The sequence below is a fragment of the Catharus ustulatus genome, chromosome 18, assembly GCF_009819885.2.
Source record: "Catharus ustulatus isolate bCatUst1 chromosome 18, bCatUst1.pri.v2, whole genome shotgun sequence".
Lineage (NCBI taxonomy): Eukaryota > Metazoa > Chordata > Aves > Passeriformes > Turdidae > Catharus > Catharus ustulatus.
The window spans coordinates 10,235,701-10,262,815 of NC_046238.1; the positions used below are offsets into that span (position 1 = coordinate 10,235,701).

Here is a 27,115-nt window from a genome sequence, read left to right on the forward strand (position 1 = left end):
CTTAATATAATTGAGAATTGAGCCATTGTACCTTCAGGGCATCTGAAGATAAATGTTGGTACCTTACAGTGCTATTGATTGGTATAAAAATAAAGGCTTTATATTAAACCACTTAATGTGACAGAGAGGAGAAAATGCAGCAATTCCTCTAATGTCCTTAGTGCTTCTGTGTCATAGGTAATCTTATTTTTGCTTTACTAATGTACTGGTATTTGGTCCTCTTCATTTATTTATGTTTACATAAATTTTCAACCATGTTTGGGAATTGCAGCTTGTGTGCTGGAAAGGGGTATGGTCCCTGTAGAAGCACACAGTGCTGCTGTAGGTGTGACAGAGACATCCCAGAGCAAGCAGCAAACACAGGGAGCCTAAAGGACATTTCAGTGCCCAAATCAGCAAGGCCCTAGTGCCAGCAGTGGGTGTGGAAGGCGGAATGTAGGTGTCTGACCGAGCAATTTGTGCCTGCTCCATATTTTGAGGGGCATGTGTACAAATTTCATTATCTCTGACAGGCTCTGGAAATTACCTGTTCTTCATTGTCCCACCTCTAGATTTGGATTCGGGCCATTATTCTGCATTGGAACTACTCTTTTTTTGGTAGGAAAAACCCCCTGTTATATATGTGCTGAATGATGTTATTTGATGAAACAGAGGGAGGTGGGAAGCAGCAAAATGTATTTCAACTCAACATCTGTGTCCTGGGTGCATGAACAGAGTCTTCCTTCTGCAAAGCTGCTTCAGGCTTCCAGTTTTTGGACACAGTGTCCTCGCACACTGAAGGCACCAACCAATGCCTCCAGTCCAGCTCCCTTTTCTTTCCTGCACATATTACAGGCAGAGACAGATGGAAACTTGAAATTGCTGGCCTCAGCTCCTGGATCATGTTGGCACCTTTGGCTTCTTACAAGGCAGCTGCATTCTGCAAAACAGCCCAGTGCACGTATCTTGATATGTAATCCTAGAAGAGGCTTCTAAATATAAGTGGGGGTTCTTTGCTGCTGTATGAAGGGGGTCAGCCAGACACTCAACATGTGGTGTAAGTTTCATCAGACTGCACAGCAAAAAAAAATAATCTTGGGGACAATATGAAATTAAATTCTTGGGGTGCCTCCCTGCAGGCACACCCAGGGTTTACTGATTTCACATGAAGATCAGCACTGACTCTTCAATTTATGTGGTTGCAGCCAGGATCCATGAGTGCTGAGGCTCCAGCTTTTGTACCTCTATCTTTGGATATGTGCTCACAGTGTGTTCTGCCTCTCAGCCTGGAAATAGGTTGTATCTGGTTGCTGCCACAGTGTCCCTCACTCTCAGCATCTGTTCAGGTGCCCCTGCTGAAGCAATGTGCAAACATCACTGTCTAGGCTCATTTCCTCCCCTGGGCCCTGCCTTGGTCTGCCAATTATTTATTACTGATTGCCTCAGAAGAGGGAAGGTGCAGTCATCTCTCCCATTAGCTTTTACTTTGTGTGTTTGTGTGCGCAAGAAGAGTTGAAGGGTTGAATTCCCAAAGGCAAGTAGGATCTAAATACAAGGAAAGTCACTGGATTGATGGGGGCCAAGCTGGTTAGAAACATCCTAACCAGAAACATCCTGGTTACCTGACAGCTGCTCAGGAGCCTTTGTGGAAGGTGGTGTTTCCTGGAGGGAAGAGTCCATATCACCAAACCTTGAACAGATGTGGAACCTACCCTGGCTTTGTAGGAAATACCTCCAGGCAAGGCTGGAGCCCCCAGGGCTCTGCAGGGCTGCTGCTGCCCCCAGCTTTCTGAGACTGAGCCTTCGGTCTCCACAGGCAGCACCTTCAGGCTCAAAAACTATCTAAATGTTGGTTTCCTCTTACAATCCTCCCACCTCCAACCTCATTTTGAATGAGCAGGTCCTGGGAGGTGTGCAGTGTTGGAGCAGAGGAGAGATGCAGTGCTGTGTGAGGGGTTTGTTCTGTGCACTCCCAACTTTCCGTTTCCCAAGCACAACAGCATGTTCTGCACGTACGGCAGGACACGTGTCCCTGAGATGGGACTGAGCCTCTCAGGGGCTGCCCAGCTTCCTCTGCTGCACTCCCTGCCAGCCTGGCAAAGTGGGCTAAATCCAGAAGTGACCTAAAAGGAGGAGGAGGCCTGGAAACAGATCACTCAGCCTGTAAAGATGGAGGAATAAATTCGGGACCCTGAGGCACAATGGAAAATCATAGTAAGAAATTTACCCAGAGGGTTTCTGCAGTTAAATTTCCCCTGTCTTGAACTCTGGGGTAAGTTCTGTCCTGCTCCCACACAGCTCACTCTCCAGAGCACACAAGCTGCAAGAAGCACTTGCTCATGTGTCCTTTATAATGTGATTTATGGCATGTGTGAGTCTGATCTACCAGCTCACGTCTGAGGATGGCCCCTCTGGGTTTGTCATCCCTCGCGGTAGGGCTGAGTCAGCTTCCACTTCACTTGCAGTGACTTCTCTGGCTAAATCAGCTTGCATCATGTCAAGGGAAAAGAACTTTGCTAGATATCAATGGATTCTTCAGGACTTTGAACTGCACAGCCTGAGGCTGAAGGCCACTGCATTTCTTTTTTGACACCTACTCTGAGGTAAGAGAAGGGGAAACTCCACTGGAAGTATCCAGACCAAAGCAGGTCATGGTGAGCCGGTCATGGTGAGCCATGGCAGTCTCAGGTTCACATTTCACCAGTATTCAGTAGGGGCTTAATTGTCTTTTGATTTTAATCAAATCATAAGAGAGGTAATCCAAATAGTGAATATGAGAGATTCTGGCCTAGAGGCACAGTGTTTGGTGTCACCCCTGAGTTCTGTGCCTGAAAATCTTGTAAGGTCACTCCACCCCATCTAATCCAGGACATGCATTCCCCTAACACAGGTCTCTCCTGACCTCAGACCTATCCTGTTCGGTCCTTACTCTCTTTTAAAATGAGTCAGCTGATAGAGTGGGATGGTAAGTGATATCTCCAAGGGGGTAGAGTGACTCAGAAGCAAAGATGTCACTTCACCTGACCCCTCAGCCTGTACAGCATCCAAAGTGCTCTGTAATGATTCTCAGAACTTTGACCAGCTCTGCTGAGTCTCATCATTTTAAGAGCCAAGAACCAAACTGCCTTAAAATTCACTTCTGACTAAGAAGATTTAATAGTCAGGCCAGGTCTAGCTCATGTTTACTAAAGAAGGTAGGTGTGAGGGGGGAGAAAGGAGCTGAGCTTTGCCTGTGGCTACTGACATGGCAAGGAACAGAGACCACACAGCTCTTCATAGCCTGCAGGTCTTTTACAATCCTCTGCATTTAAAACTTCACATTGTCCTAGGAGGTTGTGTGGCACAGTCATGACACCAGATAAAGTATTTCATCAATTACTTTTATCTTGTCTTATGGGCTGTGAATGGTCTGAAAGTGGAATGTGTCTCTCTTTTTTTTTTTTTTAAAGGGAATTTCTTATTCAGAATTAGTCACTTGTTTTTTACCCCAGTAGGGGTGGAGGTAGAAAAGGTATTCTGTAGTCTTCCTCAGGAATATGGAGGATGGTTCAGGTGGGGTGCAAGATGGGGAGTTTTTATGCCCTTCAGGCTGCAGAGCATAAATGGAGGCAAAAAGTCACAGATGCTGTTAAAGGGAGGAGCAAAACTCCAGGGTTCCAGAGAGCCAGTGGGTGGCTGAGCTCAGCCAGGCCCCTGTGGCTTGTCTGTACCTCATCCCTCTGTTCCCACATCTCCTGCATTAACAGCTGTGAGGGAATGGGGCTCCCACTCAGCCTGGGGGGAGAAAACAACACTCAGTGAGCACAAGGGCCGGGCACACAGACGTGTGAGGAGGTGGGGGCTGATTTAGTGGTTCATGGTGTAATGTCACCCAGCCCTCAATGTTCTCAGGGAGCAGCACCTGACAAAGTGAGCTACAGGCTGATTGCTCCAGGACTGTGCTACACCCACCTGCCACGGTGAGGGGAGACAAGAACCAGTCCTGAAAAGGGAGCAGACACAGGGAAAACAGGGAGGAGAAGGCAGCAACAGTGAGGCTGAGATGCTTTGTCCATGGCCTCTGTCCTGTCCACAGCCCAGCAGATCCCAAAGGTTTTGGCACAGAGCACACCATGGATGGCTCATCACAATGGAAGGAGGAACCATCACATTTTAACACCAGACTTTGAGTGGTTGTACCTACCACAGACTGGTTACCACAGCCTCGTGATCTGTTAGCAGTCCTTACCCTGCAGTTTGTTACTACTCTGTGGTTCTTAGAAGAACAAAAAACATTGCAAAGACCAGGCCTCAGGTGAAGGTACCATGGCCTGTCGTGGGTCTGTGTGGCTGTTGTGCAGATCATCACAGTGGTCCTGGATGGGCAAGTGAAAGGCAGAACACTGCAAACAGTGCTGGCCAGGAAAACTGGGGAGAACAACACAACCAGGGCTGGAGAAAAGGAATTCAGGAGCACTAAGCTGTCTGAAATGCCAAAACAACAGCAGCTGTGTTTTATAGCAGGGGCTGTCGTGCAGGGCTGGAAGAACTGGCTGCACACATTGCCCTGGCAGCTCCTGCCAGCCTGTCCCGCCAGGGTGTCTGACCCCAAAGGCGAAAAGGGAGCAGCTGTTCCCCAAAAACAGCGGGAGCCAGCTCTGCACTGGCACAGATAGCCCAGCAGAATTCTTCCCACAATGTTACAGTGTGTGGATCCTTCCATTTAGTAGGACTCCTTCTGTCTGTGTGCAGGTTGCTTCTATTTGTAATGAGAAAAAGCAAACTACTGTAAAGAGAAGGGTGACACACTCGCAGGCCTCAGCTCTGTGGCTGTGAGGAAAGTGGGAGAAAAAACCAGCAACAGGTGGGGGAGAGCCAAGGGTAAAACAAGATAGTGTAAGTGGCAATCCTTTGGGAAATGTATCAGTGTAATTTCATTTGGGAAACGTTTATCAGTCAAGGACTCAGCCTTCCATCTGTGCTCCCTCAGAGGCCAGAGCCGACGGCTCCAGCTCTAACCCTGAGGCCCGTCCGCCATTGCCCGCGCCTCCAACACCGCCCTCAGGCGCTGCCCGGGGCACGGCGGCTCCCGGAGGCCACGGAGCCGTGCCCGGCACCAGTCCGGTGCTGAGGAGGCGCGGGGGCAGCCCGGCAGGGAGCCCTGCAGGGAGCCCGGCACAGAGCTCGCCATGGAGCCCTGCAGGGAGCGCGGGGCAGCCCGGAACGGCCGCGCCGGGCTCGGTTCCCCCCGGCGGGCCGGGCCCGGCGGAAGCGGAAGCGCGGCGGCGGCGGCGGGAGCGCGGCGGGCGGTGGGTGCCGGGCCCGGCGGGGCAGGGGCGGCTCCGGGCCGGGCTCCCGGGGCTGCCAGGCCGGGCTGTGCCCGCCGTGCCCCGCGGAGCTCCCGGTGCGTGGGGCGCGCGCCCGCGGGGCCCTTTGTTTGAGAATTCCGTGCGCACCCACGGGGCTGTGCGCGGCACCCGGGCTGGGTCTCTGCCGGCGCTGCCTTCCCTGAGCAGCGCGGGGACAGAGGGAGCGGCAGCGGGACTGAGCGCTCCCCAGGGACAGCTCACAGCCCCGAGGCTGCCAGAGCTCCGGGAGCGTTTGGACACTGCTCCCAGGCACTGGGTGGGAGTGTTGGGTGTCTGTGCAGGAGCTGCACTGGGTGGTGCCTGTGGGTCACTCCGGCTCAGGACTTTGTGTGGTCTTTGTTTAGAATCCCCCTCAGCTGCCCTCAGCATCCTCAGCAGGGTGAGACAACGTTATTCTAGTGAAGTCCCATTTCAGGTGGGCTGCTTTTGGAGCGTTCTGACGGAAAGTTCCCCTGCTTGGAGCTGGCGAGGAGCTGTGTGCTCGGGTGGGCAGAAGGCAGAGAAGGAGCCCTTAGCTTGGGCAGATCCAGAGCTTTGTGCTGTGTGGCACGGACCTGTCTGCTCAGCTTCTTGCGTGGCTGAGTCTGGTAGAGGTGTTCATGTATGGAACTGTAGCACATTGCCACGAGTAGCTAAAAGTTGTCATTTTTTGTTGTTCAGAGGATGATATCACTTTACAAGGGGTTAATCAAGTGTCTGAGGCTCTTCAACTCAAAAACACAGCCCAAGGCTACTGATGAGTTTTCTTTCCTGCCTGCTGATGTTCCAGCTGTGGGATTACATGATGTGCTAATCTGGCTTTCCCTGCTCTTTTAGATCCATAAAAATGGGGAACACAAGCAGCGAACGAGCGGGGCTGGAGCGCCATGGGCACAAAGCCACCCGAGGGGACAGCTCAGGAGGAGCCATCGGCACCAAAGAGGGGGACAGACCAAAAATCCTGATGGACAGTCCTGAAGATGCAGACTTGTTCCAGTCAGAGGAAATGAAGGTATTGCTGCTTTGTTCTCCCAGCACTGCTTGCTTGGAATGCTCTGGGGCTGTTTGCAACCTGCAGGGATTTTGTCATTGAGGTTGCACAAAGCTGACCATCCCCCTTCCTTCCCATGCCAAGAGAGAGTAAATTGGTGTTTAAGCAGGTATAATTGGGGCTGAAAGGAGGGCCATTATTTTGCCTTCCACTCTTCCTACAAATTTGGAAGGCTTTAACATCTTTGCAGAATTTGTGCAAATGAGTAATGTCTAGAAATGCAGCTTGTATTCTGCATCTGACAAAACCTGCTGGTAGTAGACTTAAAGTAGACTTTTGCCTGAGGGCAAAAAAAGCCTTCAGTGCAACACAGGTTGTCTGAGTCTGCCAGGAAAGAACCTTTTTTGATTGAGATATTGTGCTTGTAGGCTCCTTTGGAGAAAGAAGAATTTCTAGCTTGGCAGCAAGATCTGGAAGTGAATGACAAAACCCCCACTCAAGCTCGGCCAACAGTCTTCCGCTGGACTGGAGCAGGGAAAGAGGTTTTTTTATCAGGGACCTTCAACAACTGGGGCAGAATTCCTCTGACAAGGAGGTAATGAAGTGCTGCAGTGCTGTTCCCCATGGACTGGGAGTGCTCAGTACCATGAGGAAGGTGGTCAGTTGAGAGATGGGATTGTGCTTGATTTGCCACTGTCCTGCTTCTCTCCTGAAGCCCTTCGTGACAATTTTCCATTCTTAGAAGGCACAGGGTGGAAGTTGAGCTGAGTTTCAGTTCACTGGGCGCAACACAATCAGTCCCTGCTGTGTAGTCTGTGCCTGGGGTAGGGCTGGGCTGTGGGAAGGGGAGCTGGTTCTAGCACAGTGTCTCTGATAGCACATCCTTGCCATGTCAGTGGCTTTTGCCCAGCTCAGAGGGTCCAGAGACTGTGGCCTGTTGGAGCAACATCAGCTGTTTGTCAGCTTTTTTGAGATGCTGATAAAGCCTTCTGAAGAATCAGGGAGTTCACAGCCCAAGGGGTATGGAAATTGCCAAGCAGCAGCTATTCAGACCCAAAGTAACCCAGAAGTATTGAGTTGCTGCTTTTATCTACTCATTGTTCATTTATTTCATGGGCATTTGGGAAATGCAATTTATGATGGCAAATACTGAAAGGCAAGGAAATATGAGAGAGCTGATCTTGTTCCATCAGCAGATAAATGAGGTCTCCAGTGCTAACAAGTAAAATGAAGATGTGACTTTACAAAAGCTCAGTGCCAGTTATGGGATGTCAGGAGTGTGGGGGGACTCACTGTCACAGAGGAAATTATCATGAGCATTAATCATAATTTGATTCTTTACCTTTGGATCGCATCAGAGCTTCTCTGCCTTTTTAAGGTTTTGCATGTTGAGGAGACTTGTGCTGTGTGTCATGGTGTGTGTCACAGTTTAAACACCAAGGTACTTCTCAGAATATTGCAGGGCTGATTGTTCGTCTTAAATTCCAGTCAAAATAACTTTGTGGCAATCCTGGACCTGCCAGAAGGAGAGCACCAGTACAAGTTCCTCGTGGATGGGCAGTGGGCACATGATCCTACAGAGGTAATGGTTGCTTTGAGTCATTGCTTATTGATTGAGGCATCTGAAGAGGAGAAAGGTGCTGCTCAAGCTGGTGAGAGAGCTTTCTGATGTCTGCTGGCCTGGATGGCAGCATCAGACTGAGCTCAGAGGGCTGGAGATGCAATGAGGGACAGGATCTCTTGGCCATTGGTTTATAAGTGATGCCAAGCTTTTCTTGCTCAGTGCCAAACTGCCTTTTAGAGCACTGTGCACTGCTGGCAGCCCAGAGCTCGCTGTGCCTTCCTGGCTCTCTGTGCCAGCATGTTGCTATTGCTGATCTATATCTTTTCATAGTCCAGTAATTGGGCCAAAATCTACCAGGCCTGTTTTTCCTCCTCTGCTCTAAAATGAGCTTTAACCCTAGCCTACCCAGCAGTTCCACACATGCTTAAGAGCTCAGTGTCCAGAGCTGGTGTCACTGGTAACTACAGCCCAGACCTGACTCCTGCCTTGTCTGGACTTGGCAGGTTCAGCAAGCATTTTCCCCTCCCAGCCCTTAAAATCCTGCATTTCTTCTTAAGCTAACACTTGCCGAGCTCTTCTCCTATCTGGTTCTGTCATATTTCAAAAGTAAGATACCTCATTCTTAGTAATGCTGATTGTGTAGTTCTGAGAATCTATTAGTCCCATAGGCTTTCTTTATTCTGATTTTTCCATCTTGTCTCTTGCCAGCCAGTAGTAACCAGCCAGCTGGGTACTATCAACAATGTCATCCAGGTGAAGAAAACTGACTTTGAAGTGTTCGATGCTTTGATGGTGGACTCCCAAAAAAGTTCAGACATGTCTGGTATGAGCTTACTGGTAACTTTATATCACACTTTTTAGAGTTGTTAAAAATCCCATTTTCCCTTTTTATCTGAGTTAAAGCTCCAGCGGAGATTAATCTCCACTTGTGTCAGGCCCTGTAGATGTGTGCAGGAATCACAAATGCCCAAAGGAAGAAATTGGAATGCTCAGAGGAGGAAGCAAACATAGCAACAACAAACAGACAAAGCAACACAGGTCTGATGAGGAGGAAGTCCTGGGTGCTCAATAACTGTTTGCCCCTGCTGTGTGCAGTGGCTGGAGTTAGGGCAGTCAGTGGTGGGTCAGTCTCTACTTTACCACACCAAACCAACACTGGCAGCCTACACTGCTCCTAATTCAGTCTTCTCTGCTAAGGCGGTGGCTGAGGGGGTCAGAAGTTGCACTTTATGAGGTGCAGCTCGGTGCTAACACAGGCTCAGGAGCATCCTCACAATGTAGTATAAATGATCTAGCTAAGAATAATACAAAATTGCAATTTTTGCCTTAAGTTTCATGTTCTAGTGTAACAGGAGAGAGGTGGGGTTTAGCTTGAGCTGTGTCTGAGGGCAGCCTTTCCCTGTTGGTTACTGAGCTCTGTAGGGATGGAGTCCATGACTGAAGCAGTGCCTTACACCCTCCTTCAGGAGACCTTTGAGCCTGAGGCAGGAGCTGTGTTTGGGTGTGTTTTGCTCTGTGCAGCTTTGCCCTAGACAGAGCCTTTTTGGGGAAAGTGTTATTTGTGGGGCAGGCCAGGAGGAGATTCCTGGCCAGGAGGAGTAGATGCCTTCCCCCACAGGCTGTCACTGCTAATCAGTTCCCTGATGAGACTTGGAAGGGCTCTTTCCACAGCCCAGTCTGCAGGGGGGAGCACTTGTCTTTCACAGGTGCATCCCATGTTTTTGTACATCCCTTGGAGGGAACCTTGTAGGGTAGCCTGCACTGTGGGGTGTTTGCAGAAGTGCTGGGCAGAGGTGACAGAGAAGTTCTGAGTGCAGTTGTGCCCTCAGAATTCTGCTGCCCAGAACCTCACAGCTCGTTCCAAGTCAGACTTTGGGCACCTTAAATCCCCTCTTGGGCAGTGACTGATGCTCTGGCACTGCACCAGCTGCTGTAGTTGTTGCACTTAAGTGCCATTGATTCCTGTAGGCTGCATGTACCTATAAAGAGCAGATGTTCTTACAAAGTGTTTAGGATGAAATATTTACCATCTCCCTGGCAGAGCTGTCCAGTTCACCCCCAGGACCGTACCACCAGGAGCCCTATGTCTGTAAGGCAGAGGAGCGCTTTAAATCTCCACCCATTCTCCCCCCACACCTGTTGCAGGTCATCCTGAACAAGGACACAGGCATTTCTGTGAGTACATCACTTTGGTTTGCTAAATAATGCCCTTGAGGATGGGAACAGATGGGAAAAGTCTGGATAGAGGCAGGGGACAGCTTAGGAAAAACCTTAGGATAAGTTACTGTGTTGGTAAGTTCCTTATTATGTATGTCCAGATGGATTCATCTGAACTAAATCTGTTTGTCTTTAAAATGGAAAACTAGATTGCTGTTTTCCTCCCAAAACCTTAATTTTGTCAACTGTTAAGACACCAGAAGCACATAAGGGATAATCAGAGTCTGATGCATGGTCCTGGTGAGGATGCAGAGGGTTTTACCCAGAGGGACCTGGGGTTGTTCTGGAATGCTGTCTGTGTTTGTGATGGAGTCAGCCTGGGCAGCAGTGATGTACTGGGGGTCACAGGTGCTGTTTGTCACCCCTCAGCTGTGAGGAGTGAACTGTGACTTCTGTTGGTGTCACACTGTCCCTGTTCTCTGCAGTGTGACCCCGCTCTGCTCCCTGAGCCCAACCACGTCATGCTGAACCACCTGTATGCACTTTCCATCAAGGTGAGAGGCCAGGGCATGTTGTGCTCACAGGCAGCCTGGGTGTCTGGCCATGGCACACACTCACTTGTTTTCCCTCCCCTGCAGGATGGAGTGATGGTGCTCAGTGCTACACACCGTTACAAGAAGAAATACGTGACCACTTTGCTGTACAAGCCAATATGAGCATCACAGGCATTTGTGACCAATTGTTCTGGGCCAGTGCAGTCTCAGAAAAAATGCTTCACTTAACCAAATGTACTTCTGCTCTGTGCTGTAGCAAATGAACTCTGATTTCATATTTTTCCTGAGACTTCCAGGTTCTCCTGTATTTGCCTTATTTTGTTAGCCCCACCTTGGAAGTCCTTGGAAATGGCAGCTTCACAGCAACTAGACAGGTGGCAAAGGTGTCAGTGCCCCTTGTCAGCTCAGTTAAAAAAACACCAATTTAATTAGGCTGAATAATATGAGGGCAGGCAGCAACAGAACAAAGAGCTTTAGCAGCAAGGCAGACTGGGAGTCTGCCAGCCCAAAGTCTAGAAAGTTCAGGATTCTTGGGGAATCTGATTTGAGCATAACACTCAGCAAAAGCAAGCTCATTACTGCTTCCCTTGCTCATCAAACATTATTTCAGTAACAAGTTCCAAACTTGCCTGGCTGAAGTAAGTGTGAATATTGATGATCATTTTGTAGCAGCCTTTTCTGGGCAAAATCAGCAGCATAATCACTACAAGCTCGTTATTATTTTACGGTAGAGTGGGGTGCACTGTTTCTACTGTGAATAGCTCTGTAGTTTTTTCTCTTCATGAGAACTGAAATACATCTTTTCCCCTGTGGAATTACTGGTAAGGACAATTGTTTTTAATGGCTGGATTTTTCTGTAAATTGTAAATATGTCTTGCAGTAATCTGCTTTTGGAAACTGGTTTCTCTTGCTGTCACTGATGAGGACTTCCTTAAGCTGGGAGAGGTGGCTGGAAGGAAATGGATGGATTCAGTTTAGGGATGAGTTCCTCAGTAACAGCCTGAAGGAGACTCGGTCTCCTGTGTCCAGTGGCCAAACTTATCCCTCAGTGTCAGCAGTGTCAGCTGCTGGATGCAGCCGCCCTCTGTGCCCAGGGCTGGAGCTGGGCAACTTTTTATTCTGTTTCTGTTTTCTAAGTGATGATAGTAACGCCAGGCTGCCTGTCCTTGGTGTTGACAGCCTGTTTTATCCCAAAACAAATGCACCATTAATGCAAACCTGCTGCCAGCATGCCCCGGGCCTGCTGGGAGGAGCCAGCACAGGAGGAGCCCTCCCTGGCTCCTTCTGGTGCCTGGGGCACCGTGACTGTGCCAATGAAAACCAGCCCCGAGCCACTGTGGGGTAAAGCACTTGTGTCTGTGAGGAGCCTGAGTGGGGACAGAGCTGCTGCAGCCAGCATGGAGTGAGCCACAGTGGGAGGGTGCTTTGCCATCCTGGGGTCTGTTCACCAGCCTTGTTGCAATATCTTCAGTAGCTGAGTAGATCTGGGTCTAGTGCAATGGTTTTCTCTGAAAACTCTTTCTTCATTCTGTGCTATGGATAGTATTTGGTATTCTGAACTACAGAATTGCTTGTTTTCAACCTCTTTAGAAACAAATAAAACATTTTTAAGAGAAGTGGGTGATTTGTCTTATTACCCTTCCCTTGTTATTGCATGTGATTTCCTGATTGCAGCTTTATGCCTTGGTGAGTTGCACAAGCTTTCCATTCAGCAATGCAGATTGAAACACTTTCTCCTCTTGCACTAAGCCAGTGAGGAAGACCGAGGTATCCATCCTAATTTGTGATATAAAGTTAGAGGGAAAACAAGAGGCCAATTCTTTATAAGCTCCAGCAACAAAGCTGGAAAGCTTGGGATGGGCCTTAAGCCTCCTGTCAGCTTTTCTTGTTCCAGCAGCCACTTCAAGCAGACCTTTCTCCAGGTCTTTGTCCTCACCAGAGTGACTCTGGGGTCCAGGGTCACACAGGTCCAGCTGTGAGGGGACAGTTTGTGCCTCTGCAGGGTCCAGTAGCTCCAGGGAATGCCAAGGCTGTGGGATGTGTGGTCAGTGCTGGTACCTGCAGAGCACTCCCTGTTCTTCATCAGTGCATCAGGTATGGTGGAACCACAGGACAGGAACAATTACTGTGTAGAAAGCTTGAGTGTTTTTAATTTTGGTTTTTGGTTTGTAGCCCCTGGCCCTGTCTCAGCTGGCAGAGGGCTCAGTACAGGGATTGCAGCTGCCACTGCACAATCAGCTTTTGCAGCCCCAAAAGCTGGGAGGGCTGGGTGAGCCCAGGCTGTGTGAGGGCCTGCAGGAGTGACCCCCCCTCTGCTCCACCCTTCCCTGCCCAGGGTGACCAAATCCAGCTGTCCCCAGGCCTCTCCAGCCACGAGCAGCAGGTGAGGGAAGTGAGCTGCTCCCTGGCACCTGGGCCTCCAAAGACACCTCCAGGAGCCACAGATTTCCTCAGGTAAGCCACTGCCACCCTCAGCCCCCAAACCCCTTTCTCTCCAGCAGGAGGGTGGACTAAGAAGAGGGAGGCTGGCTGTTTTGGTCTTTGCTTGGGGGTGGGTTTTGGGGTGTTTTATTGGGTTTTCTTTTGTTAGGTTGTTTTCTGCTTAACAGGTGAATGAATTGGATTAATCACTCTGTGTTCCCTTATTGCAATGGGATGAATCAAATCCCTCCAAAGGCAAAAGCTGGATCAAGAGTTGGATTTATTAGTTCGCTTACATTCCCCACCCACAGCTCACAGTCTGTGCTGTTATGTTTATTCTTGGCTGTTGCTAGGAGAGCACATTTTTTAAAGGTAGATGCAGACACCTTTGTTACAGTCACTTTTGGGGACCCTGGAGTAAACCAGTACAGGAATAACAAGAGGTCCCTGCCCTCCCTGACCCCCTGAATTTCAGCACAGCATGTGGGGGTCAAGCTGACATGGATTTGTGCAGGGTTCTTGGGAATCAAAAAGCTCAATAAATAATTAATTTTTTTTTTACTCCACCAGTTTCTGGATTAATTTAGTTTTGTTACAATTCGGATCATGCATCATAGGACTGCAACAATGAGCTTTAAATAAGTATTGTTTGTGCACAGTAAAAGAAATAAAGGAACATTGAACAAGTCAGCATTTCATCATATACATCATAGTAGGCACAATAGATAAATCAAGCAGCTCGGGGTTGATGGAGAGCAGTTTCATGGAGAATGTCATGTAGACCAAAACGTAAGAGGAGCCATTGGTAACCCACCCCCACAGCCTCCACCCAGCCCTTTCTCAGGGCTGAGGGGGTGGGGATGTGCACACAACCAAAAACACTGAACAGTAGGAGGACAAATTAAGATACTGTAGGCAGCAGTGTGAATATTAAAAACCTCTTCCTGTGAAAGAATACTTCAGACCCTGTAAAAACTAGTTCAGTTAAAAATAGATGTATTTACATTTAAGTCTGATCTAGCAAGTTTTCCCAGCAGGTGTAAGTTGAGCTGTACAGTAACTGCAGGTTGTACTCAATCTGACTGGATTTGTGAATGGTCTTTTTTTAAAGTTGCAGCTATTAGGCCTTAAAGCACCAGCATGTTACAGCAGTGGGATGAGGAACTGCCTCCCTCTGCTTTGTTCCCAGTTCACTGCTGGGATAAGCCCCAAACCTGTCATTAGATCACACTTGTTAATTAAGATGCCTTTTTTTTCAGCTCAAGATGTGTGGGGTCATTTTCCAGGGCAAGACTGTTGTCCCAGATACTCACAGGTGTTTCTCCTCTGCCCGTCTCAGGGGGGAGGCAGGGTCAGCTGCAGCTGACTGCTGCTCTAGTGAAGTACCTGGATAAATCCACCTGGGTTAGTGCATGCTTGGGGTTTGTGAAGCCACTTATGCTACTGTTCAGGGAATGATGAGTATTAAATGCTAAATATTGCCAGGGTTTGCTCTTGGGTCAGCTGTGACACCTAGGATTCCCCAGCTCCAGAGCCAGGTGTGGGGCAGGAGGGGCAGGGGCACTCCAGAGAGAAGGAAGCCGTCATTTCACCATGCCAGTCAAGATAGTTATTTGTTTTATTTGGTTATTGTTCAACAACAAAGTTCAATACTTTCCAGGTGGAGCTTTGAACTGTCCCTCTGGTTCCCTCCCTTGTCAATAATAAAAAGGTAATGAAGAAAAATCCTGTACTTTTAGAGACCTAAAACCTCATTTATGCTAACAAGCTTCAATTGCAAGTTAATGTTACAATATTTCTTCATGGGAGCAGGAGGACTGAGGCGAGGCCCCTCCAGTGTCTGAAGATGGCTGTCCACAACCACCAGTAAAACAAAAAGCTAGTGTTGAAAAACGCACAGTTTACAATAAAAAAGTAGAAACCAATTCAATTCCCTTTTGTTACGAATATAAAGTTTCTTGTAAATATGTACAGTCCTTTGAGCTATTTCTATAGCAGGAAGCATTTCACGAACAAGACACAAGATATACACTTTCAGGACTCAACAAGCCCATTTCTGAGGTCTTGAAGATCTTCCATGAGATGCAAAGATTTAAAGACTGATCTCAGCGACCTTTCCAAATATTCAGACCAGGAGACAAAAACTTTCAGCAAATTTCCTGCCAAATCATCTGACTGAAAATAACCCAACAGACAAGAGAACAGAATACAATATTCATGAAACTCGCCAAAGGACACTGACAAGGCATTGGAATTTTGATGGGTTTCTAGAACAGGTTAGCACAGGCTTGCAAGGGACTAGCAGAAGTTTAAGTGTGGCTCCAAGGGAAGATTGGATGCAGTTTTGCTCTTTCCAGTTGTAAAGAACATGGTTGTTCACTTAGAACGTTGCTATTGCAGAGTGAATGGTCAAAACCTGCTTTGAAAATCATTTGCTCTCTGCTTCATGTTCACAGCAAAAGAGAATAGGAAGCAATAAAAGGCTCGAGGTCAGACACGGGGAAGCGAAGGTGTGTCAGCAACTGCCAAAGCTGCTCCCTGGGGGTGTCCTGTGCCAAGACACCGGATCTGATTGCACAACAAGCTACAGCTCACGGGAGGAGCCAGCCCGGGCTGCTCCCCCTGGGCAGGTGAGGCTGGCAGCACTCACTGCTGAAGAGACCATGTCCAGTGCTGAGAGGAGAACACAAGTGTGACTGTAATTCTTGTCATAGAATAAGGCTTGTTAACTCTTCGGTGCCAAATTTCCAGAGTAATTAACAGCTATTTTGCAGTGTAATCTAAAGGTTTCAGTTAATTTACAAGTGAGGTACAATACACTACTCAGCAAAGCAACCTAAAAGGAGAGCCAGTGATGGTGCAGCAGCATGCAGTGAACTGTCATGCAGAAGACCTGGATAAAGTCTTACAACCCAGTAGCTTATAGGTAATGCACTTTGTCTCAGGGCCGGGCAGGGGGGTTGGTTAAAGCAGGGTTCTTCCCTCCCCATCAGAGCTGCTCTAAAGCGATTTTGGTGAGAACAAAATAACTTTCAGAAGTGGCAGGTGAACAGGCTAATCAGAAGAAATTTTTCATGTGTTCTGTGGAGAACATCCAACCACAGCTCCTACTGAAAGACTCACTCACCTTGGCCCTTCTGTTTCCAGGCCATCAGGGGCTCCCAGCACGTCTCAGAACTGTGACCAACTCTCTGGTAAGGGGTGCTAACCACAGTGATGACCTGGGGTAGGACACGAGTCCCATTTCCTGGATGAACTACTAGGGACTAAAGTGGATACAAAAAGTTCATGAACTGCTTGAAAGAGTAACAGTAGTAACAAAGTGCAAAAACAGGAGTGCAGGAAAGTGCAGAGAAATTAACTGAGCTGCGAACGGTCCTCGAAAGCGCCACGGCTCCCGCTGCGGAGCGAGCTTTGGCCCAGGAATGCTGTTTGGGAACTGGGCTGCAGACAGATGGAGTGCATATACTCAGTGTATTTCCTTTTTTTTCCTGCAGGTCAAGATGAGTAACTTTGTCTAGCTGAGACTTACACTGAAGACTGGTCCCAGACCTGGCAGGGAAATAAAAGGACAAGTTACAAGTGACAGGTATTTCTCTTCCAGGCACGAGGTGCTGGCAGCAGCACATCACTGCTGCTCCCACAGAGCCAGGGCTCCTGCCACCCACAAGCACTGACAAAGGGAGGCACTGTCAGCATCACTCTGAGCACAGCAGGCTCCCACAGTCCCTGCTCCAGACATTATTTCCCATCAAATCCTCTATCACTTCCTAGTAAATGCAGCTTTGCTTTCAGCCCATGCCAGTGTCCAGCAGCTTTTGCAATGCCAGAACCAGCCCGGGGCAGGTGGTCACAGGGCCAGTGCATGGCACCACATGGGCTCTGTTCCAGCAGAATGTGAGGAGCAGGGGGGTAAGATCTGATCTGCTCTTGTGCTTTCCAGTGCAGCACCCACAAGCCTTTTCCTGAGAGCAGCCACATTCTGCAGGCTCCTGCCTTACCTTATTGACTTGAGCGAGGGGAGTCCTGGCCCCGCTCACAGGCACCCTCCCTCGGCCGCTGTCCTCGAAGAGCCGGCCCGGGGAGCGCTCCCTGCGGGTGCTCAGCAGCCGGCCCGGAGACTTCTCCCTCTCCAGGGGCCTCCCCGGGGACTTGTCCCTGCGCAGCTCCGTGCGGCCCTCGCGGTACCGGTGGGGCGTGCTGGGCTCCCGGGGGTGGCCGGGCCCTTCGGGGGGCCCCGGGCTGGAGGCCACGCGCTTGGTGATGTGCTCGTTGTACGTGGGAGGGCCCCTCTTGTTCGGGCTGCTGTCATTCAAAAACAATTGATGTGAACCGCTGAGTGACAAAAACCTCCTGTTACGTTTTCTTTTAGTAAAAATGTAACTTGTCCCCGGCGCCCTTCCTTGGAGAAGCATCAGCCCCTCCCTGAGCCAAGATGGAAAATGCAGAGATATTTTGGCAGCTGGAGTATCCATCACATGAGCCACACTGGCAAAGTGCCTTAAAGAACTGTCAGTGTAAGTCATGTGTACAGAACAGGTCAGAGAACAACACCTTTTCATACACTCCAACCATGTGCTTTTCCATATAAAAATACACTAAAATTTGATTATATATATATATATATATATATATAATATATATATATTGTACAGAACTTTCTATAGCTCAGGGACATTCAGACCAGGCAGGGATGAATTACAAGCCTCAGTTTCTCAGAGTCCTGTGCACACAGTGGCACCATCAGCCCCAGTATTCAATTATCTGTGTATCACATCACAACTTCCAAGCACTATCTCCCTAAGGCAGACTCATCATTTGATAGAAGGGAGCTCTTGCTTTACAGCTGGTTACAGCCAAGCTGTGCTTAGTGTCATATCAACAGTATCTGAGCTCAAAAAGCTTTGAAGCCAGAGCTCTATCACAACATCAGAGCAAACCAGCACAAGGTCACAAAGCATTTGTGGAGATTATCCACATCTTCCTAGAGCAGATGTTTTGTTTCCTTGTGGGTGTTAAGTCACTAGTGACTCTATTCCAGCATCACAGTAACTGTCACCAGCCTCTAAGAACAGAACAAGGTCATCCCACCACACCAGGGGAAAAAGAGTCAGGAGGACAGTTTGCCCCTGAGGCACACAGGGAGTGCCACACCCTGACATTGTCACTGGGACACCCCGATGTCCCCGCACCTGCGCGTGGCAGAGGAGCCTCTGTGGTGCTGCTGCTGCTGCTGTTGTTCATTGTTGGTCTCCTTCACCAGATTGCCCTTACAGCAGATCACCCTCAGCTTGTCTTGGTAGGAGGAGGCCAAGTAGATGGCTCCTGAGGAGATTGCAGGCCCGAGGTACCGTGGGTTGGGGATCTCCAAGTGGGCTCGAGCCGGAGTTCTGGGGAAAATTGCAGGCAAAAGTCTTTACAGTGGCAGCACAGTACCTTCTCCTGGCAAGTCCATATATTCCTGCAAAACAGGCTGTTCAAAGGAATGAAAAGAGAACAACTTACCCTAGAGAAGCTCGTGCCTGAATCTCGATCACTTCAAGGGAATTGAAGTGGGTCACGAACAGATAGGGCTCCCTGTAGGCTGGAGGAGCAGTGCAAAAGCAGGAAAAAACACAAAATACATCCTCTATTAAAAATTTCTAAAACACAACAGCAAGCACAAGAGAGGCTGACAGCCCTGTGGGAAAACTAAGGAATACATTTCATGTAATGACACTGACACCATCAGTAAAGGGGGAGATGCAAACTTAAAGAATTGCTGCTTTGAAACTGTCTCAAGGACTTTACTAACCAAAGTATCATGAAAAAGGCATTAAAGCCAGACTATTAACTGAACAAAATCCCATTAGGCAGTGCAAAAGGCCTGAGGGAATCATGCTGCCCTCATATAGTCTTCACTATTTCAGAAACTTGAAGCATTGTTAAAAGTTCCACTAGCCAGTTCAATCAGTGTCAGACCAGGAACATTAAGGAAATGCAACTTGGGTTTAGTTTTCCTTAAATCGCTTATATTTCAGAGGATTTGCCATCAGGATTTATAATAAGCTTAAATTGTGGGAAAATGCTCCATAGTTTCAGGAAGAATTGGGAAAGAAAAAGGAGACAGAAGGGCTGAGTGCAGGGTACCTGGTAATTTCCATAATCCAAGGGATTGTCCCTCAACACCTACCAAAAGCTAAGGGCAAGCGGTTCCACTTCAGGTCATCTGTCCTACTGCGTCTTCCATAGGAATCCACAAAGACTCCAAACTCTGCCAAGAGAGGTCACATCAGGTCATGAGCATCTGCCTCAAATTTATTCATTTATTTCTGAAGGGGCAAAGGCAGTTGTCCCAAGGCTTTTTATCAGGGACATTTTGCAAATCTCAGATTGCCATGAATTACTCTAAATGCCATAAAATTGGTTAGATGGAGGAATACTGCCAGGCCAAAAGGTACTGTGATTCCAGGTCTCTTTGTTCCAGCTAAACTAAGGTGATTATTTAATGTACAGTTGGAAAGGCAATGAAATTCCTACCATCACCCAAAATTATTGCTAAAAGGCTTTAGAAGGTTTGTGCATTCCCATGACAGTATACAAGAGGGCAACAAAAGCAGCTATACAAAAAAATAACACCCTCTCTTACTTAATCACCAGAAGGTTAAGAAGTCTCATCTGGAAATCAGACAAAGCCCAAGTCTGAGAGCCTCTGAACATCTTATCAGGGTAATCAAACACCTGTTTGCACTTCACACACTGCCTGCAGTCCTTCCCTCAGGCACAGGAATCTACATGCAACAACTGATCCACCAGGCACCAGAACTTTTAAGCCAAAGCAGGTTGTCCAAAATTCAACAGCATTTGGTACCTTCTGCAGCTCAGAGAGCAGAAGCAGTGCAACACCATCCACCACTTACCATGGAAACACAGCAGGTACTCCTCCCTCTGCCCTGCTGGGTTCACTTGGATGATGCTGACTGGGAAACTGTTGGTGGAAGCAGCAAACACAGCAGAGGCCAAAGTGTGGTCATTTTTATCCAAAAACTCTGCAAAGAGAATGGAGAAAAACACTTTGATTTGCACCCACTTTTTTTCCTAAACTGCTTTCGAAAAGCCCTACAAAAGAACCTGTGAAGCCACTTGGAGCATTTCTCAGGAATTATCTCCTACCCTCCAGTGTGTACTGCTTCATCTCAATTTCATAGAACTTGTTGGTTCCAATGATGATGCTGTAAGTGGTCAAATGGATGCAGCTGCAAGGCTCAGAGGTTTCAATCTCCTGGAAGAAACAACAGTATGGACAGATGTTAGTCCCCTGTACCACTGTAGATAAACCGGAAAGTCGTGCATTGCTACATTTATCTTTACAAGAGGTGGCAACCTCAAAGACCCCAACAGTCTCTCAAAAGCATGAGGACAAAAACTCTTGCTAGAAGAAAGTTTTGTTTTGTTGGATGTGATGCTTGAATATAGACTTGCATATCAACTTGCCTCAAGGGAGATTCTCTCCCTTTTGGAAGAATACACTATTCTGGAAGATGTTGTTCTGCACTGCAGCTCAGCCTTCTGGAACAGTACTGAGCAGCTCCCTGTTTACAGTAGGTCACAGCCAATCTTCCTTCCTTCTTTGTACATGACAGAGATGTTGTCCACCAAGACCTGCTTTGTGACTGAAGAACTGGGATAGCTCTGCAGGTTAGCCTGACACAACACACAAATCCCCAGATCTTCTGAGGACAAGATTCCTTGCATAAATCCTACTTTATCTGGAAATTTAGTTGGCAGAAAAGAAAAGCACATTCTGGGCTTGCTGCCATCTTGTTAGGATCTAAATTCAGTAGCCTGGATTAGTGGAGATAAGGAAAACCTGCTGTCTAAAATGCCTTTGCATGTTGTGCATGTAAGCCCTTGTCAGAGGAAGGGCTGCAGACCCTCGGTGTTCCCTGCTGTGAGCAGGAGTTGGTATCAGCTGCAAGGCTTGTAGACATTCCAGGTGTGCTGGCATCCACTCTGTTTGTGCCCAGATCTCCATCATTCATGCCTTTCCTCCTGAGGAGGCCAGATCTGCATGACTGAGCCCACTGCTTCCCTCCAGCAGTGCCCATGGAGCACTCAGGGATAACAGCCTCAGTCACACTGGAAAATGAACTGGTGCCTGCAAAGTCACCTGCAGAACCTCCCAGGGAGGTGCAGTTTGACTGGAACATCCTTTAATTTGTGAATAGGAGAGGACATGAGTTTCTGAGTGCCAGCCTGTTTTAAGGCAGGTGGTGTTTAAACTTTTTGTCCTGAGGAGAGATCTCTGAGGGTATGATTACAGCTCAGTCCAATATCTCAAAAAATCACAGTTCTGTTCTGCATCTCTCCAAAAATGCCAACTCTTATTAAAGGAAATTGCTGCCTACTCCACTTTGAGTCAGTGCACAGTGCAATTTGTTATCATTTCAGCTGGCAAACAAATTTTCTCATGCACACAGAAAGGTTTCAGATGTTTGCTCCAAAGCACAGGCTTAGAGAATAATGTGAATTAACCTCAGCTACAGCAGGGAGTTACTAAACTCACCTTTCTGATACAGAACTTGCTCAAGCTCTCGTTGTATCGCAGAACCACCACTTTATTTGGCATGGCTGCACAGATACAAAGACTGTTCTCAACCTGTAAGGAAGATAAGAAGCAGTTCAGGATGGCAATAAAATAAATTCTATAGCTGAGTACATGAAACAGATCCGAGAACCTCTTGCCACAAAAAGAACTTTGCAGAGATAAGCAAGTACATTTTATTAATAGGGTAATTATTGTGAATTCATGAAATAATGAAAAGCCTCTTCACATTCTCAAAAAAGAACGTGAATTTAAATGGCTTCTATGATTTCTTTTATGCTTGAAAGGCGTTAATAAAAAATGAGAAGGTTTTCCACAGAAAAAGGATTGACAAATTGAAATAGGTTAGGTCTACATTTTAACCCCTGAAACTTATCTTAAGCAGCACTTTGAAATGAATGTTACTAAAGTAGTCCACAGGAGTAATTGTTAATGAGAATTTCTGCTGTGGTTAAAGCCTCCATACTAAAACCAGTAATCTGTTTAAATGTCTAGAATTAAAGTGACACAAACACCTAAGGAAATTTGCTAGCCTGGAAGCATGACATTCTAGAACAAAGACAGGACAGAATTCACCAATTAAAAATCTCAAAATTGTAGTCAATAGCGAGGAGGCAGTAGTACCATGCTGTGCTGGATTTCTTACTGTGCAGCAGTTCAAGCTATACTATCATGGCATCCTGACTGAACTGATCCACATTGGCAGCAATTCCCCCATTCTGTCTGCAGCTCAGCCTCTCTTCAACCCATACATTCTTCTTTTTCAAAGAAAATATTCAGAGCAAGAATATAGACCTTGGATGTGTTGCCAGTGGAATAAATATGCTGATTTATTAATATTAAACTCAGAGCAGTCTAAGGGGTGGTCTGAGGGCACGAGGGAGCTGTAACTTACTTTGCCAGCAGCAAAAAGGTGACATCCTTTGACAGCTTCAAAGACATTTGGTGAGACATCAGGCTGGGCTGGGAGGTGAGACTGGGCTAGAGACTGCTTCACTTTCTTTACATCAACAAGACACAGAGCCCTTTCTTCTCCTGGAAGCCAAAAAAAGGTTGCATTTCATCAAGGAAGAACTCCCTATTTTCTACAAAAGTCTTACCTAAGCAGCAGCTCGTTGTTACAGGCTGTTACTGTGGAAACAGTCACAAGGTACCATGTAGAATTCATTCCATATTATTCCTATTCAAACTGAAACAGAAAACTTACAAAAACCCTACAACAGGCAGTAAATCCACCAGGAGAACAACCATTCCCTGCGTGGATTATTAGTGTTTCTAAAGTCTAGCAGAACACTGTAATTGTGGCCTCATTAAGACACTATTCAAAATTAGCCAGGAAGTATTATTTTGCTCTTCAGAACTTCTTCAAGTACAAGATGTTTTAGTCCCTCTGTGCCAACAGAACTGGCAAGGGATTTCCAAGAACTGCCCTAATGAATTGCATTACAGCCCAAGGCCAATTCCTCTCAGAAATCCAGTGACAGACTAACACAGCCTTCTCATTATGTGTGAGATTTGCTTTGCTCTCTACTACCCTGACACAAATAAACTTGGGACATCTTAAACCCTTACCAGGAAAAACCACAAAACTAGCAGAACAAGAGAGAGAATTTGTTTTTCATTCCCTACAAATGTCATATAGACACTTGATAATTTGGGCTTTCAGATGAAGATACACCCTAATGTTCAGCATGCCTACATCCATGTGGGAAGGATTATCTCTGGAAAATCACAGATGGAGAGATTAAAGCTGGTGTTCCTTTCATAAAGAAATCTTAAATCATTACAGGAATCCCAGCTTTGTTACAGGGCAAGAGAGGATAAGAGTTGGCCCTATGCCCCAGTGATCAAATAGTGGTCCTAAAATAGTTAATGATATTTAAAAGGTTTTGCAATAATTAGGGAGATGTTCACTGATTAGTTCTCAACACTTTTTAAACTGAACTTAAAATGATAACTGACCTCTAACCTGGAAGTGTTTTGTCTCTGGTTCTTCCCTCCCTCAGCTCTAAAATCAGTTTCTCCTGAAGGTTTAACTGAGCACTGATTCACATAATCCCTTACCAGCCAGCCTCAGACAAGACTGTGTTAACCACAGCAAGTCACTCCTGCCAATTTGCTGATAAAAACCCAGACAAAATCCTGGAACAAATCCAAAGGCAAGCAGGACCTGGCAGCACAAAGGCACTGCAGGGCCAGTGGGAACACACAGCCCTGTACCTGCTATCATGAGTAGCTTCTCCAGATCCTTGATGAGGTGAATTTGGAAGACAGCTCCCATTCCTGGGATGTGCGTTAAGGAATTCTTCAGTACATTCAGGGCATAGAGACCTTCTTCTGCACCCACCAGCACTACCTACAGCAGGGGAAAACATAGCACCATGTGAGGAGAGCAAGGAATGCTCCAACAGCAGCTTGGGTGATACTCTTCAGCAGTGAAGAGAAAAATCAAACCCAAAAACAAGTGCATAATTACACACATTGCAATCAAGACACCATTTTCCTGAATCAATTATCCACTACTGAGAAGGACCCAAGTGCACAAGGCCATTACCTGGTCACTGAAGGGCATTGTGCAATTTATATCCAAACGGTCTTCACCCTCCAGCTTCAGCAGGGAGTTCCCCAGCAGTTTCTGCAAATGACAAAAAATTTTTTTTCTTGTTGAGTTAATCTTCATCTCTTTATCTGCGAGTATTTTAACAATGTAAGGTCATCATTTCAGACAGGTAAAGAGTTTGGCACAGATTTCTTTTTCTCAGAAAGTTAAAAGTTGCAGGGATGCCTCCTACCAAAGAATTAGTAAACTTTTATCTACCTTAGACACAGTAAGGCAAACTGATCAGAATTACTCTAAATTGAGACAGAACCCATTGTTTTCTCTATCCTTTCCATTTTCCCCAACCTCCTACAACAGAGCAGTGGAATTTTCCAAGGGGAAGGATTAAAGAAAAGTATAAATGTTGGTGGGAACATGTATTTTTCTCAGAGACAAAAGAAATGTGAGCCTAAGAAAAAAAGAAAAGGGTATTTCCTGCAGTCAGATATTCCTTGCCTCCAGAGCTAACATTCTCTTATGCAATGCCACAGAATCCAACCTCCTTTTACCAGAAAAGAGTTATCAGTGTAATAGTGTGAGAAAGACTATCCAAAACCTAAACAAATTTGTTTAACCTCTTATTAGGAATAAAACTCAAACCAAAAAGTACACACTCACACACACCTCCCCCCAGCAAGAAACATAAAACCTCTGGCTCTCTAAGAAGGGGAGGGAGTTTTTGCTTCTTTTAAAGTTTGCTTGTTCCATGTGGTACTTATGAGACTGGATTTACACCATGTCCCAGCTGCTCTTCCTTCCTCTGCTGGAATTACAGAGAGATTTTGGGATTCTCTTACTACACTCCCCAAGTCTAAAGAAGGCTATTGTAACACACAGCATCAGTCTCAAGTGAACAGGCTCCTGGTGCTCAAATCACAAGGCAGAAGCAATAACTTACCTTCAGTTAAACCTCAGTATGTCAAATACCGAAAAAATATTTTTCAAAACTCTGCTCCCTCCCAGAATATTTTATTATTAAATGAAACTTTTATACTCACAGCATCAGCCTCAGCTTTTTCTCTGGAAACTCTCCCACCTGCCACTATTGATTCCAGTGCTGTGACCCAGCGCTGTTTGTCAGGGAAGCTGGGTGCTAACAGGTAGAGTGTTCTACCAGGCCAGCAAGTGGTGTGTGGATGAGACTCCAATTTTAGGATATATGGCACATCTGAGATGTTATATAGATAGAATAAGACTTAGATTAGTTTTTGGAATATTGTCAGTGGACTTAAAATCAACACCTTTCAGCCTCATTGGAGAGAAGTTGTATTTATCATGACGTACCATGGCAATTTACACATTGGTTTCTCCTTTACAGGTCCTGCACAGGCTAGCTACTTACACCTAAATATTAGCTGGATGTATGCAATCCATACATACAAGGCTGTCTTTAACTCAACAAAAATAATTTCTTGCCTTTTATTCAAAAGAGAAAGAAATTCCATTGTGGAAAAAACAAAAAAAAAAACAGAACCAGCCACTTGACTAAAGTTTTCCCTGTACTGATTAAGAAAAATCTGTAAAAATTGGTTATGGAAACCTTTGTTTTTAACAGTCTGTATCCTTTAATGTAACAGTCAAGACATACAGAATCTTATCCATCAGTTCTATTCAGTACATACAAATCAACACATCAACATTTTTTCATAATAAGAAACTGTATACACCCCACAGCATTTCTAAGTTAATGGCTTTGTGGTCAGAGCACAATGGTGGCAGGAGTTATGACACATCACAGTAAATAGAGAAGAAATTTAAGTAAACCGAGTGTTTATGCTACAAATCTCTTCAAATTTACTTCCATGTGGGTTGATGACTATATTAACCACAGTTCTACCACGACAGAAGCAACAGCCTGAGTGTAACAGATCTGGAGTGCTGAACTACTCCCCTAATTCAGATGGAGGCAAATTACAGCATTACACAATGAAAGCTGGAGGGAGAAAATTCTGTTCAGCCAAACAAGGCTAACTGATGGCAAGGCAGATGAAATCCATTTGACCTCATCTATGTAAGATTCTCACCTGTCTTTGCTGTATTTGTAAGCTCAGTAGCTGCTACAGCTCCGTGAACAGTTACATCACCATCAGGAAGGCAGAGTTCAAATTCCTCCAGAGGCCTCTGTCCAGCTGCAGCAGAATGGGGAGACAGATTAGGAACAAACAAACAGGTAGCAAGAAAATAACTGTGATAGCAAAAGGAAGTGGATGCACACTGGATGTTTTTACAGCTGGATTATTACAACAATAAGATGGCTAAGGGTGTAGAAAAAAAAAATGTTGCCTCATCACTGAAGATTTAGCTAAATTTGGTACAGTCATAGCAAACAGCAATAATCTTTAAGCCTCTCAACCCACCAAACAATATCTGAAGATTAAAAATATGCTCTTGCTAGAAATTCTAAGTTACCTTCTCTTGCTTCTGCATCGTAAATGAGCACTTTGGTTCCTTCCAGGACAATATACTTTCTGTCCCAGCCCTGCTGCCCACGCTTATTATTCCTGAGGAAAATAAGCACAAAGCCATGTTGGACTTTCTTTTCTTTATGGATTCTACATAAAGCAAGCATGCAACTCATATAAAAGATAAATTTCAGTGGTAACAATTATAATTATAGTGGTGGTAATTGTAATGCCCATGTAATGGGTCTGTACCAATTACCTCATTGTAAGAACCAGGGTAATACAAGGGCAAATATTTCAGCAGCTGACATGGCACCAAGATTCCTGTTTATACCTTGGCACTTTCATCCACCCTTCAAGACGCAGACTGGTGCTTGGCTCCTTCAGCTGCAGGCCAGGGGAATTCATCTTATCCCGGCAGAACGCTTCCGAGAAGTGCGTGGCATATTCTGCTGGCAGCCCACAAGTAGCTGGCAAGCAAGTGGAGCATTTTGGGTGACACATCACCTGGCATTCTGACAAGAGGACAGGGAAAAA

The 27,115-nt window shown here is 46.5% G+C and overlaps 2 protein-coding genes across 3 annotated transcripts in view; one reads left to right on the forward strand and one right to left on the reverse strand.

Annotated features, from left to right (window-relative positions):
* The first annotated feature begins 5,235 nt into the window (after positions 1 to 5,235).
* PRKAB1 (protein kinase AMP-activated non-catalytic subunit beta 1) lies at positions 5,236 to 12,188 on the forward strand. 2 transcript variants are annotated; one of them, XM_033075871.2, is made up of 8 exons: positions 5,236 to 5,267; positions 6,144 to 6,318; positions 6,726 to 6,892; positions 7,786 to 7,879; positions 8,570 to 8,684; positions 9,903 to 10,036; positions 10,504 to 10,572; positions 10,657 to 12,188. In XM_033075871.2, exons 2-8 carry the CDS (start codon positions 6,154 to 6,156, stop codon positions 10,732 to 10,734), a joined length of 822 nt encoding a protein of 273 aa, XP_032931762.1. In that variant the 5' UTR covers positions 5,236 to 5,267; positions 6,144 to 6,153; the 3' UTR covers positions 10,735 to 12,188. The 2 variants fall into 2 exon arrangements, with proteins under 2 accessions (XP_032931762.1, XP_032931764.1); XM_033075873.2 differs by lacking the exon at positions 5,236 to 5,267 and adding an exon at positions 5,285 to 5,362.
* Positions 12,189 to 14,593: 2,405 nt separating this feature from the next.
* CIT (citron rho-interacting serine/threonine kinase) overlaps positions 14,594 to 27,115 on the reverse strand; it is a 68,086-nt gene continuing 55,564 nt past the window's right edge. Inside the window, exons 32-46 of the mRNA XM_042779844.1 lie at positions 26,913 to 27,093; positions 26,586 to 26,677; positions 26,201 to 26,305; positions 25,175 to 25,344; positions 24,132 to 24,212; positions 23,798 to 23,933; positions 22,473 to 22,612; positions 21,539 to 21,631; positions 20,146 to 20,254; positions 19,893 to 20,021; positions 19,166 to 19,246; positions 18,499 to 18,577; positions 18,186 to 18,383; positions 16,995 to 17,298; positions 14,594 to 16,545 (exon numbers count right to left, since the gene is read on the reverse strand). Of these exons, the coding sequence (XP_042635778.1) occupies positions 16,522 to 16,545; positions 16,995 to 17,298; positions 18,186 to 18,383; positions 18,499 to 18,577; positions 19,166 to 19,246; positions 19,893 to 20,021; positions 20,146 to 20,254; positions 21,539 to 21,631; positions 22,473 to 22,612; positions 23,798 to 23,933; positions 24,132 to 24,212; positions 25,175 to 25,344; positions 26,201 to 26,305; positions 26,586 to 26,677; positions 26,913 to 27,093 (1,922 nt within the window). The 3' untranslated portion in view covers positions 14,594 to 16,521. The remainder of the gene's footprint in view (positions 16,546 to 16,994; positions 17,299 to 18,185; positions 18,384 to 18,498; positions 18,578 to 19,165; positions 19,247 to 19,892; positions 20,022 to 20,145; positions 20,255 to 21,538; positions 21,632 to 22,472; positions 22,613 to 23,797; positions 23,934 to 24,131; positions 24,213 to 25,174; positions 25,345 to 26,200; positions 26,306 to 26,585; positions 26,678 to 26,912; positions 27,094 to 27,115) is intronic.